Genomic DNA, 14322 nt, shown 5'->3' with positions numbered 1-14322 from the left:
TCCTCTACCCCCACCCCCACCCCCACACCCCTCCCCCGCCCCACCTCATCCTCCCGGTGGGACTTCCTTCTAAACAATAGAATACAGCAAAGGTGAAAGGATTTTGCAGATGTAATTAAGGTTCCCAATTAGTTGATTTTTCGATAGTTAAAAGGGAGAGAGATTGTCCTGGGTGGGCCTGACTTAGATGAAAGCCCTTTAAGAGAGGGACTACGTCCTCCCTGCATAGATTCTCCTAGCTGGCTTGATGAATTAGGCAGCTGTGTTCAGGAAGCCCACAAGGTAGGTGACTGCAGTTGGCCTGTAGTACTGTAGGTGGCATCTAAGACCTGAGCCACCAGCCACCAGCCAGCAAAATGTTGGGATTTTGCCCTACCATACAACCACAAGGAAATGAACACTGCCAACAATCTAAATGCATGGAAGAGAAATTTTCCTCAGTCAAACCTTCAGATGAAAATGCACCCTAGCCAATGCCTTGACTGCAGACTTGTGATACCCTGAGCAGAGAATCCAACTAAACTACACCCGGATCCTGACCCACAGAAACTGGGGCAGAATAAATGTGGACTGTTTTAAGCCACTACATTTGTGGTCATTTCTTGCACAGCAAACAGAAAACTAATACATGGCTACAAGCATATATAGTCTTTGCTATACTTCTCTTACAAATAGTTCACGTTCTAGTTTCTGGTTGTCCCCCAAAATCACATGGCCAAAGATTCACAGAAAACTTTTAAGAAAAATCACTCAATCACTACTGTGCAACAAGGAAAAACACACTCAATAAGAAGATGTGTGAAATTTTCAGAAGCCCAAATATATATAAAATTGAAGTGAACAGCTAGCAACAGAATTAAGGAGGAAAATATTTTTGTTTAAAATAATACTTTGGTGGGGCCACCTGGGTGGCTTGGTCGGTTAAGCCCAACTCCTGATTTTCACTCCAGTCATGACCTCAGGGTCAGGAGATCGAACCCTGCATCAGGCTCCATGCTCAGCAGGGAGTCTGCTTGAGGAGTCTCTCTCTCCCTCTCTCTTTGCCCATCCCCCCACACTTTCTCTCTAAAAGAAATAAATCTTAAAAATAAATAAAATAGGGGTGCCTGGATGGCTCAGTCGTTAAGCATCTGCCTTCGGCTCAGGTCATGATCCCAGGGTCCTGGGATCGAGCTCCACACTGGGCTCCCTGCTCCACGGGAAGCCTCCTTCTCCCTCTCCCACTCCCCCTGCTTGTGTTCCCTCTCTCGCTGTGTCTCTTTCTGTCAAATAAATTAAAATAAATAAAATCTTAAAATAAATAAATAAATAAAATAATACTTTGGTAACAACAAAAGAACTTTGGTAAACTATTTGGGTAAAGGTGGATGCTTACAGCATAGATTAGCAAAAAAAAAAAGGACATAGCTAAATTGTTCTATATTTCAGGAATTTAGAAAGTTTGATAAAGAAGAAAGATGGGAAGGGAAGAGAACTTTGAAGAACAGGGATAACTAGTATCCATTTGTAATTTGCATATCTAAAATATAACACTCTCCGTGGTGGGCAGAATAAGGGCCACCCAAGATGTCCACGTACCAGAAGCTGTGACTATGTTCTCTCCCATAGCAAAAGAAACATTATAGATGTGATTAAGAAACCTGAGGTAGGGAGATTATCCTGGAATTTCCAGGCAGGCCCAAGGTAATCACAAGGATCCTTATAAGTGAAAGAGGTGGGGAGCCAGTAAAGAGTCAGAGAGTGATGTGAAGATGCACCACAGTCGGCTTTGAAGATCAAAGAAAGGCCACAGCTACAGAATGTGGGCAGCCTCCAGCAGCTGGAAAAGGCAAAGAAATGTATTCTCCCAAGAGCTTGCAGAAGCATCACAGTTCTGCCCATATGTTGACGTCAGCCCAGAGAGACTCATGACAGACTTGTGACTTCCAGAATGGTAAATTAATAAATGTGTGTGTGGTTGTAAGCCACCAAGTTTGTGGCAGTTGGCGACAGCATCAACTGGAAAGTGATACACTCTCTCTTCATGTTCTCTAAACGCCCAAAGTCCTTAGTAAGACTTTGAGTGGAAATCATGGAAAGGAGCCAAGTTCTACAGGTGGGTCAGTGGGGGTGGAACAGGGACCCCACACAGGAGAGTGAGATGATCCGTCCACTGAAGCAGTTCAGAGGAAGCAGAGACTCGACCCTAGAGTTGATCCCAGGGATGTAACACAAGCACCTCTACTCCCTCATAGAATTTGCCAAAATTGTAAAAGACAGCACTGGATACTCTACCAATTTTGGAATAAGGAGTTAAACCAACCCTACCCAAATCCTCAGTGTCTCGGATTAGGTTGAGAAGGAAGCCACGCTGTCCCTGTCACGTTTTGATTTGACCCATGTGTAACTGGATATGAAAGGGCATACTTTTTCTTAAGAAACCTTATTTTTATGTTTTTGAATATACTTATGTTTCAAACCAAAACAAAATGAGAACATAAACACTCAAAAGACTCCCCTTCACCCTGTCCATCCCACCCCATTCTCCCTTGCTCTATTTGTAACCATTTGCAGTAATTCATTATTATCCCAGTGTTTATGCGAGACTGAATACATATTTTCATTCTCCTGTCCTACACATAAGATAGGATACCATATACACGAGCAATACATCTTAGAAATCTCTCCATATCAGTGCACAGAGTTCTTCCTCATTCCTTTTTCACGACTGCATGATATTCCACTGTTATGAGGAAGTATCATAGTTCATTTAACTGGTTTCCTCCTGAGAGGCATGGGGTTGTTTCTCAGCTTTTGCGACGATAAATGATGTCACAGTGAGTAACTCTGTTCCTGTGTCATTCTGAACGTGTGCAGGGGAGCCCACAAGAAGTGGGACTGACAGGGTTGGGGACAAAGGCAAAGTAAGTATTGCCAGGTTCTGTTCCTTTCCACAGAGGTCGTACCATTCTGTACCCTCACTCAGTGTTCGAGTGCCTCAAAAGAGAGTGAGTTGTTAAAACTTTTGGATTTCCCTCAGATTGATAGGTGAGAAACGTTATCTTACTAACTGGCATTTCTCTTAAAGGTGAGGTTGAGCATCTTTTTTTTTTTAATGTTTAAAAGGGCCATTTGCATTTCCTTTTCTGTGAGCTGTAATCTCATATCCTCTGACCCCAAACTGTTCTTTTTGTTTTGACCAAAGTTCCAGAACCTGAAAATAATAGGTTGCAAGTACTTCCATATTCTAAAAGGAGGTTTTTCCCATAGTCTTGCGACCCTTTGCCCAATATCCAGGATATAAAGTGCTTTAAATGGAAAAGGTCAAAAGAAAGGAGTTCTTTGGAGAAAGCTATTGGTGTGCTGAGAATTTTCTATTCCCCCACCACAGTGGCGGCGGCGGCGGCGGTGGCGGCGGCGGGGGGGGGGGGGGGGGGGGGGGGGGAAGGGGACCTTCCTCAGGGCAAGCCTGGAAAGAGAAACTTCAAGGGAGCCCCACACTCAGAGAATCTGACTTGTGTACCCTAAAGCTTTGGAAGACACACTGGCCTGGTAACCCTGATTCCAAGGTTAACAAACTCAAGGGTCAAGAAGCTGAGGCTGTCAGGCCAGACAGCAGGACAAAAAAAAAGTAAGAACCACCCTGGGCGTGAGCTACACTTTCACTAATGGTAGGACAAAAGGTCAAATGAGTAAGAAAACTAGTCTGTGGCTGGAGCTAGCCGTGAGAGCAGGCAGCCCTGCATTTGGCATGGCAAGGATCTGCGAGTGTCCACAAGTCCAGCAGATACCTTGGAAAGTAATTAGGACTTCGGGGCAAGAAAGCTGCAGTGATGGAGCAGAGGGCACTTCCAGGGGCAGGAGCTGAGGTAGCGACTCGAGAGTCCAGGATAACAAAACATAAAATACCTAGACATACATAAAAATAAGCACAAACTACCTTGTAAGTTGAAAAACTAGAATACTCTAGAGAGGGGCACACACACAAAAATTAAATGGAGACACATACCATGCTGTGGGGTGGGAGCACTCATTATTTAACACATCTCCCCCCACCCCAAAAAAATGTTAAGATTTCAGGGGGGGAACTGACCAAATAATTCTTTAGTTTATGTACAATAAATATGTATCCCTGAACAAATACATAATAAAAGCTGAGGATAATCTGAGAATTAACAGAAAGAGTGGTAACTTACTTTTACTTGGTATGAAAAACCCTATTTTAAAATTACAGCAGGTGATATTGGCACAGAAATACATCAGTAGAACAAAGGGGAACGTTCAGAAATAGACTTTGGTATATGATTCAGTATATAATTCAAATCACTGGGGGAAAGAGTCAACGAATATTAATAGGACAACTGGCTAAACCATTTAGCAACTTAATAAAAAAGATCCACCCCCCGAATCTCACTCCTTATACTAAAATAAATTTCAGATGGGTTATAGACTTACGTGTTGTTTTTTTTTAAACTGTTGATTTAGATTTATTACCTTGAGACTGGAAGGTCCCTCCAAGCATGGCACCAAAGGCAAAATAGATTAGGAAAAGACTGATAAATTTGACTATCCAAATGTAAAGTTTTTGTGTGGCAATGTTTGACACAAACAAGGTCAAAAGGGAGATGATAAATTAGAAAATTTGTTTACAAAATATGACAGCTAGGAAAAAAATTACTATGATACAAAGAGCTTTTCATATCAATAAAAGACAAGCCAAGTACTTGAGAAAAAAAATAATTCACCAAGACAGAATTGCAAATGACCAGTCCACATGCAAATATAGAGATATGCAAGTAAAACACTGAGTCATCATTTTTCACCCATCAGATTAATCAAAATGAAACAGGTCAACAGTGCCCAGTGGTGTTTGAGGCTTTCTGCTGGTGAAAATGTCAACTGGTATAAACTTTCTGTTGAGATTCCTCTGACAATATGTAGTAAACACAAAATGTATATCATTTTCAATTTCATTCCCAGGAATTTGATAATTACATACATATGAATTGTATAAGGATAGCAAACGTCTGGAAACATTCTAAATGCACCATGCACAGAAGAGTATTGGTTAAAGAAGCTACAGCACAAACTTTTAACATAGTCACTATTGACATAAAAAATAAATAAATAAATGTGCCCAGGAAGGAAAGAAACAATAGTACAAAACATGTGTAGTTGAACCCCACTCTGGTAACCCTGAGTTGTGCCCAAAAAGTATGGATATGCACCAAAATGATTCATTCATTCCCTTTCTCAAACAATGAGCACACTGCTTTTTTTAACTGATTTGCTTCAATGTATCACCCGCCCACAAACTTGGGCGCAGAAAAAGCCACACCCTCTTTCCTCTCCCATATCGTGCACTTCAGTTCAGTGACAATGGTTGTGGCAGGCAGAAGGCCCCCTAACACACTATTTGATTGACTACTACTACTGATACTGGTTTTCCCTCAGATGAATAGAATGGAAAAATAGAAGGCTTAGAAAATCTGAATGTGAGGTTAGCAATAAGAAGGGAGCACTGAGAATTCTTTTTTACTTCCTTTAAAATCAATTTAAATATTAACTTGATTCCAAGCTAATGTGGAATTGCAAGATAATCACTTCTGCTCTGGTCTTGGTTAAGTGCCCAGCTACAATTTCAGGTCTTGAGTCAGAGATGGGCTATTACGTATTTCCCCTAATTAACTTCCATCTGTTTGGTAGTTTGTGTTCTCTTCTAGAAGTGATGGAGGGGCGGGGAGATACCATATAGTGAAAACATAGATATAAAAAGGCCTGTGTTACAGTAGTTAAGGACAATGGTTCAAATGTGTGTGTGTGTGTGTGTGTGTGTGTGTGTGTGTGTGTAGGCAATGCAAAGACCTGATTCTCCCCAAAACCAAAAGGGCTGTTCAAAGGTTAGCTCAAGGCCTGTCCAATTCCAGGAATGAAGACTAGACTTGCAGTCAGAAGATTTGACCCCAAAATTCAGGTCACATACCTGTCTGAACCCATTTCTCCAGTCTAAAGTGGGGAAAATGGGGTAACCGCTGACCTTCCCACCATCCACAACTGTCGTGAGGAGGGGATGGAAGAATGTGTGTAAACAAAACCTCCAATGAGATAAATCAAAACTACAGAAATGCACACACACAAATCAGCCAGGGAATAATCAGCCCCCTAGCTGGGCAACCCCCAGTTTTGACTCTTCATCTAGAAGGGAGCACACAGCCGGGTCTCAGAGCTCAACTTGACACACTGTCCCCAAGACAGTTAATAAGGGAAAGATCCTTCCTCCACCCCCAGCTTGGACCTAGCTTTATGTAGTGGCATGCAAACCCAACTCCGAGCGCTGCCCTACCGGTCCTTCGACAAACAGACCCTGCGTTCTCCCAGGAAGACCCACTATCGCTCTCCTGAGATGCCCTCCCCACCTTAACCATGAATTGGCTTGGGAAAAAAAGAACAGTCTTGTGGCAAAGCTACCACGAGAATTTAGAGAACTTCTGGATGTCCTCAAGTTTATGAGAAAACAATTAGAACTGCAGAAAGATGGCACATCCTCTTGCCAATGCTCAGCACCTGCTCTTGTTAAGTAATACTACTGAGCAACTCTGGGCTGTCATTTAGAACATTCATAGGCAGTGAAAAAGTCCGTGTTTTTGTTATTTTAGTATTCTTTCATAAACTGTTCTGTACTTCCACACTATACCCACAAGTACATTTTACGTAATATTTTACTCAATATTTAGTGAGTTATTTTAACTAGAAGCTTCTGATACTAAGCAAGTGGGATTTCTTCCTTTCAATGACAATTTTGCTAAGCTCCCCTGTGGACCACAGGAACTTCTTTGGCAGCTAATTCTAAAGCTGGAAGTTAAGGGGGCTGCAGAAACATATGGTGTTTACAGAACCAGTAAAATAATAATGATAATAATAATGGGAGTTCAGATTCTCTTTTGGATAGAGGAGGCTTCCAGGAAAATCCTTACTCATCAGAGACCCTACCCTACACTAACCACGATAATGTGTAATGATTCCAAATTTCATTCAAAGACTGTGAAAATACTATGAGCTTGAATAGTTGCATATAAAAATTAAAAGTAGAAAGCTATGTGTATTAGTCTTTTGAGAGCTCGACTCTGTAAGTCACCTAAGATGAGAGCATGAAAGTTTCTAAATGCTGATCCTAGGTTATAGTCCGAGATGGTGCCTCAGAGGACAAAGGACAATTATTCCGAATACTGCCGAATGCTGATGGGGCCTGGGGCTAACAGCTGTCCCTGAACACCCAAGTGTCAGGATATCACTTCCCTCTCTCTGACTCTCCCCAGTTGAGGGGATATACTCGGAGCCAGGTCTCCCAGGGCAGGGCAGCTTCACAGACAGTTTCCACCTGTTTCTATTGTTCCTCTCGTTTCCTCCTCTGCCCACCAGCCCAGACCACTCAGATCTGACCCTCAACGAATGCCCAGTGAGCTAGTGGAGAGAGAACAGAGCCGCCCACCCACCCCGTCAGGAACACTGTCCCTCTTCTGCAGGACTACAACCCTGCACAATTCCAGGGCCACGTTCATATACACTGCGCCCGAAGGTCATATACTAGAACTGTCCCCTGCTTGCCTCCCCCAAGCTTTTTATTCTCCAGGCCTCGAAAGAGGGAGAAGAGGGAGAATACCATTGTTGCCTAGGAGAGCCACATGCCTCTGCTCCACTCGTTTCTTACTGAGCCTTGGAGTCACGCCATCAGTTAGGGAGGAAAGTTAAAGAACACTGATTCAGGCTTTAAAAGTCCAATCTAATACGCCCATCTGTAAATTCAGCAAGTTGAGAGCGGGCCCAGGACAGCTTACATCTAATGTGTCATGGTTCATGATAAAGTAACAGCCATAGTCACTGAGGCTGTAGGTAAAGGGGAAGATCACATCACTCACATTCTTCCCCCTTCCCTGCAAACACATGGGCTGGGCATGGACTTGACAATGTTTCAGCCCATTGTTACTACATGAGCACCAAATCTAAAGGAAGACAAGGGCATTTTTAAGAGAGAGTAATGAAAAAAGTTAGCCAAGACTGCTATAAACTTTGGTGTGGAAGAGAAGAACCGTCTAAATTAACAGAATATTTTTATTTGAATGAAAACTTATGGCTTTTGAATACCTGTAAGACCCATGGATCTGTATCAAAGCAACGCTGCCTGACATTGCAGGGAACTTACTGGAGTGGCCAGGTTAGTATACTTTCTATTAGTATGTCAATTAATTATAGGAAAGGGGTTGCTTCTAAAATGTTTGACAAGTTGCCTCTGTCAATGATCTCTATCCTTTTCGATGACCTCCTTCATAAAGGCAAATTCTAGCCCAAACTTAAGTCCATCTCATTGCTCATTGTAAAATGATGGTTCCAAATTAATCCAGAGATGCTATAAAGGAAGGTGCAGAGACTCTCTTGCATTCAATTTCCAGAAGAGCTGACTCTCAGGAATCACTCAGAGGAAGACAAAGGTCCAACCCACATGATCTGTAGCCTGTGGTCAATATTACACTATCTATCAAGGGTCTCAAGTACACGGACACAGAACTGGTTGTGTAGTAGGCAGAAAAGATGTCAGCAATTCCTGAGTTTCCTCCTCTTGGTGGGGGTTCCACAGAGGTATTCACCATCTTGAATCCAGAAATGGGGCCAAGCTGGGGATGGAAAAAGTTGCAGACCCAGACCACCTGGATGGAAGCCACACGGGGCCTCTGTGTAGGCAGGCACCTGAGAAGCTGTCATAACACCTGCCCCAGCAGCACTGCATCCCCCACACGTAGCGCCCATCTGCAATCTAGACATGGAGGAGAAAAAGAGTCCATTGACACACTTTGGTTTTCCCTTGGTGCATCTGTATGCGCAGCTTACGTACCCTCACGGGAAGCAGCGTGGTAGATCATCCACCACTCTGTGAGTAGCCAGGGCAGCCATCACTGACCCTGCTCCTTTTCTGCACCAGAAGGGCACCCCCCGCCCCGTCCTGAGATGTAGAGCTACTCATACTTCTCACCTGCTGAGTGCTGAGCCCAGGATGACCTCTACCCACAGCCCCTTTGACCCTCTTCAATCCCAGCTGTTCTTCATGACTCCAACCCCATCCTTCCACCATTCCACTCATTTCTCAAAAATGACAGTCTCACATACCACACGGCTGAGAAGGAGAGGAATGCGAGAACAATCACAACGGCCATGGAGCCCAGCGCGACGCCCACCATCTGCTGCAGCATGAATGACGAATCTGCGGGACAAAACCACACATTGAGCCCACAGCACGCAATCATGGCCCTCCTGGGAGGCACACGTGCACCTGTGCTCACTCCAGTCTAACCCAGAGCTTAGCCCCATTTAACAAACCATCCCAAGAATGCCCAGAGTGCCTCTGTGTCCCCTGAGTCAGCCCTGAGGGTGTAGGACCTAAGGAAAACACAGTCCCGGGGTATTTCTGAAAGGAAATGGAAACGAAGGCCACATTCAAGTTACAAGGGATAAAAAAGGTCATCTTGCTGTGCATACAAATACGGTGGATTGTGTTGCTCATATTGGTCCTCTCTCAGTCAACTGCACTGAAAGCTTTTATGGGCGGTTTTCCTTTGCATTGAGGAAGAAGTCATCCTGGACTTTTGCTCCAGAAGTGATAGGTAGCTCCAATGGGCAAATATAGCAAATGAATCCTCTCTGATGGATGGAGTCATCTGTCATTTTCCCAACACACCAACAAGGATAGTACCTCCTTGCTCTGCTCAGCAGGTTGCCTTGAGGATAAAGTAAGAAAATTAATGTAGGGCACCTGGGTGGCTCAGTCGGTTAAGTGTCTGCCTTTGGCTCAGGTCATGATCCTGGGATCCTGGGATCGAGCCCAGCATCGGGCTCCCTGCTCAGTGGGGAGTCTGTTTCTCCCTCTGCCTCTGCCTCTCCCCTAACTTGCGCACATGCGTGCCTTCTCTCTCAAATAAATAAAATCTTTTTTTTTTTAAAAGAAAATTAATGTAAAAGCTCTCTGAAAGACATACATATGTTCTATTTGGGGGTGTAACATATGTTGACTGCAGGGAGATCCTTTGCTATAGACTGAAAAACACCCACACTTGAGTTGCACATTTGGGCCAAGTGACTGAATCAGAGCATCATGTTCTACACCAAAGGTCTCATTTTAAATTACAAACAACTTATTTAGCACTTACGATATGCCAAACACTGTTCTAATGACTTCTCCTAACTACCTAGTGAGTACTATAATAATAGTACCAGGTATTACAATAATAGTGCCTGGCTTAATAACACACTGAGTACTATTATTATTCCCATTTTACTGATGAGGGACTGAGGCATGGAGTTGTTCAGCAACTTGTCCATGATCACACAGCTAATAAACAACAGAGTAAGGATCCAAACCCGAGCTGTCTGGCTTCAACATCTTTGCTTTTAACCACAACACCCTGCTTTCCCAGTGCAGATCTGAATCCAGTCCTGTCTACAGCAGAGCAGGTCACGCTCCCCCTCAGGAGTTAGGGGTGCAGGCCCTGCCCTTTCCTGCAGAGGCTGATGATGATGGGATAGTTCCTCTTTAAAAGAACAAAGGTCTGCATGCAATGGTGCCACCAGACATTGAAAAGATCTTGGGGGTTGATGTTACATATATAGAATTATAAAAGAAAAACACTGCCCAGCCATGGAAGAAGTGTAAGGAAGTGCAACTAAGTCCAAATTTTGCCAGATAATTTGTCATGGTTGTCATTGTCAGAATATGAAATTTTTTCACTTTTCGGTACCCTCCTTTTACTGATGCCCCAGGCATATGCTTAGTCTGCCCCATGGGGCATCCAGTACTGCCTAGGAGGAGCTGAAAACAGCAAAAGCAAAGATCTGCTAAGTAAGGAGGAGGGACTTGAGAGGAAAAACAGTAGCCCCTGGACGTGAGACCCTCGAAACATAGATGACTCGTTTCCCTGGCAGCAAATGAGACTCATCCGAGAAGAGTTCTTGCTCCTTAACTCTCTCATCACCAAATCCGCGCTATCCAACACAGTAGCCACTGGCCTCAATGTGGCTGTTTAAACCTAAATTAGTACTAATTTAGGTTTAAACTAAATTAAATTAAAAATTCAGTTTCTCAATCATTATCATCTCAAGTGCTCAATTTCAAGTACACACTTCAAGTGCGCAGTAGCCTCATGTGGCTGGTTGCTACCATATTGGACAGCACCACTTTAAAACCATTCCACTGTTGTAGAGAGTTGCAGGAAGGTACCGTTCAATCTCCACAACCAGGTTAAGAGCAGTTTGGTTCTATTCTGTCACAGGGTAGCTGGCACCAGCAGAAGCAGCCATGGAATACACTTCTTGCTAAAAAGCTCTGAAAAACCCATTACCTCAGAAAGTGTTGTCAAGAGACTTTCCAGAAAAACATGGCTTATATTGTTTGGCTACCTTTAGGATTCAGAAGAAAAAGGCTTTGACATTTTAAGAAGCCATACTACAGAATAGAAGGAGAAGCTGTGGTTAAACTAGAAATTAGTAGAGAAAAAAACTGGGGGAGTGACTTGAATGACTACCTATTAAAACAGTGCAGTATCAGCATCGGGATGAACATACTGGAACAAAATAGTGTAGAAACAAACCCATGTATATCAAATAATTTCCAAGTCAGGTTGTCCAAGTCTGTATCTGAACATCCTAACTGTGGACTCTGGACAAGTTATTCAGCCATTCTGTGCCTCAATTGCCCCACTGAGGGATGATCTAGTAACACGGGAATGATAATAATAGTACCCACCTTATAGGGTTATTGTGAGAAATAAATGAGCTAAGTCCTGTTAGGACTGTGCCCTGGACACAGTAGGCAACTGGCAAATGTCAGCTATGGTTCATTATTGTTGTTTGTTACTGTTTCAAGTCATTAGGGGAAATGACATATTATTCATAATTCGTGTTGAGAAAACTGGCTGACCATTTAGAATAAAGTGATTTTGATCATTAGAGCTTATACTATATATGCCAAAATAAAATCCAGACAGATTAAAGACTTAAATGGAAACCTAGAAGAGTCAGAACAAAGGGTAAATTAATCCTTATCTAAAATATCTCAAGCAGGTACAAATTGTCTAACTGTATTTATTAATGCAGAAACCATAACGCTCACTGCTGGGATCTGCTCTTTCTACCACAGAGCCACCTCCTAAAAGATCTTGCCTGGCCCTTGACTGCAAGTTATCATCAACTACACTTTGCAAACTCTGTCTTCCTCATACAAAGTTCCACGTTCTTTGCTCATCTCTGGTCGACTTAAGTTTGCTCTTCAAGATTTCTTAAAGATCACCTGCAGTTGTTCACCATCTCACTTGCAAATTGTATGAACCTGCTAGAATGTGCTTCATCCAGGTCAGAAGGCATTAATTTATATGAAGCAGTTAGCTCTTCTCTTGCTTTTAAAATGTACCCCCCCAAACCAACAGGACAGAAGCAAAGTTGGAGTTGATGGACCTTTCTCCTGACCATCCACCAGCAGGACATCATTCACCCCAAGCAATGGGCCTACCCAACTATTCCTTACTCTAGATGTAAATATTGGAAAATCACCTTTTTCTTTTTAATTATTCTGCATAACATGACTTGGGTTTTGGCTTCAGGCATGATTCTTGCTGGTGTAGGTCTCTTGGTCTACTTTGTGTATGTACTCTGTGAAAATCTGAGTCCGTCCAACCCAGAACCCTTACAGTGTAGCCACACAAGATTTCTTTAGGGATTTTCCCAGTTAATTCCTCACTGAGAAAATTTACAACTGGCCAATTCGAATTACATTTTTTAGAGCTTTGCTGTCTTCTGGTTACCTTCCTTTCACGGTTTCATGCTTTATAAAATCATGCTTATTTTTTTTCTGAATCACTTGTAGAATATTCTTTTGGAAACTCAAGTGAATCATGTGTTATATCACAGTGACTCATTTTTGGAGAGAGTAAATCCATTAGGTTAAACGCTGCCTTTCTCTTCAGGGTGGCTCCCAGAGGAGGTACAGTGTTCGTGAGGCGTGACAGGGCTTCTCTGGGCTTATCTTTTAACTCTTCCACTAATGCAAATACCACAGGTGCTGAAGAGCAAGTTAGGAAGACTCCATGCCTACTTTCAAGCTTCCGGACAGCCTGAGAACTTCCTGTGGCTGTCGACATTTTTTCATGAATTTATATGAGCAGGGTCACTTCCTGAAAGCGATAATCCTGTTCTCCAAAAGGTACAAATAATTTGCACCATGACGTCTAGTTAGCATGTTAAATTCTTCTTCCGCTATCCTAAGGTCTCCTCACTTGAGTTCTATGCAGAGTGGGTAATGACAAAGGAGATCAAAGTAAGAGATTAATTTAGAGATATGTAACACCTGATGAATCAGCAACATTTTTGAATTCATTTTCTAGTGCAGCTTAGCAGCTAGTCCCCACTCATTAGCTCGCAGTTCTGTGGGCCAGGAGTTCAGGCACATTGTGACTGGGTCCTCTGCTCAGCGTCTTCCAAGGCTGAAATCAATGTGTCAAGTGGGCTGCATTTCCCTCTGGAGCCTCTGGGAAAGAATCTGCTTCCAAATTCTTTGCAGATGTGGGGCTGAGGTCCCCATATTCTTACTAGCTGCCAGCTATCAGCCACTCAGCTCCTACTGGCCACCCACATTCCTGCCATGTGGTTCCCTCCACCTTCAAAGACAGCAGGAGAAACCCTTATTCATGTCGGATCCATCTCGCCTTTGAATCTCCAATCTCCTGTTTCTGACCTCTAGATCCAGATTTAAAGGGCTCATGTGAAGGTCAGGTCCATCTGGATAATCTCCCTACTCGGGACCTTAATTCTTCAAATCCTTTCTCAGCAACACTTAGTATAGCCTTTGAATGAGTAACTGAGAGAAGGTGGGTGTATACCAGTGGCCAGGAATTTGTGAGGCCAGCCACAATGATGAAGGGTTAAAGTATGCGTGTGTGTTTGTGTATGTGTGTATACATACAAGTGCACAGCATATACAAACACATACATACACACTAGGCTTCCATCTTCTCTGGTTCACTTAAGTATTGCACTTACTGTGCTTCATTTTTCATCCGACTCTACTGCTGGTTGACCAGTAATCCTCCAACCCAATTCGCTAAATTCTGATTAGGTACCAATGTGCACCAGGCACTGCCCCCCTTCTTCAAATGCTCTCCCTCAGGGGTATGCAATCTAGCAAGAAAAGACAAGTGCACCAGTTGCACTATGGTATGGCAGAATGGCTAAAAGAGAGGGAGGGAGGGAGAGAGAGAGAGATCCTGCCCCACTGAGGAAATGAAAAAAGCTTCATGGAGGACATAC

At 43.2% G+C, this 14322-nt stretch overlaps 1 protein-coding gene across 9 annotated transcripts in view; it reads right to left on the bottom strand.

Annotated features, from left to right (window-relative positions):
• Positions 1-4067: 4067 nt before the first annotated feature.
• SUSD1 (sushi domain containing 1) overlaps positions 4068-14322 on the bottom strand; it is a 131413-nt gene continuing 121158 nt past the window's right edge. For 7 of the 9 annotated variants that reach the window (XM_027615702.2, XM_027615701.2, XM_027615704.2 and 4 more), the window contains 3 exons: positions 9722-9746; positions 9139-9232; positions 4068-8788 (listed from right to left, as the gene is read on the bottom strand). In XM_027615702.2, the coding sequence (XP_027471503.2) occupies positions 8618-8788; positions 9139-9232; positions 9722-9746 (290 nt within the window). In that variant the 3' untranslated portion in view covers positions 4068-8617. The remainder of the gene's footprint in view (positions 8789-9138; positions 9233-9721; positions 9747-14322) is intronic. The other 2 variants (XM_027615705.2, XM_027615706.1) reach the window with 1 other exon arrangement.

The sequence above is a fragment of the Zalophus californianus genome, chromosome 13 (genome assembly GCF_009762305.2).
Source record: "Zalophus californianus isolate mZalCal1 chromosome 13, mZalCal1.pri.v2, whole genome shotgun sequence".
NCBI lineage: Eukaryota > Metazoa > Chordata > Mammalia > Carnivora > Otariidae > Zalophus > Zalophus californianus.
The sequence above is the reverse complement of the archived record's forward strand: the minus strand, read 5'-3'. Positions and strand labels throughout refer to the sequence as shown.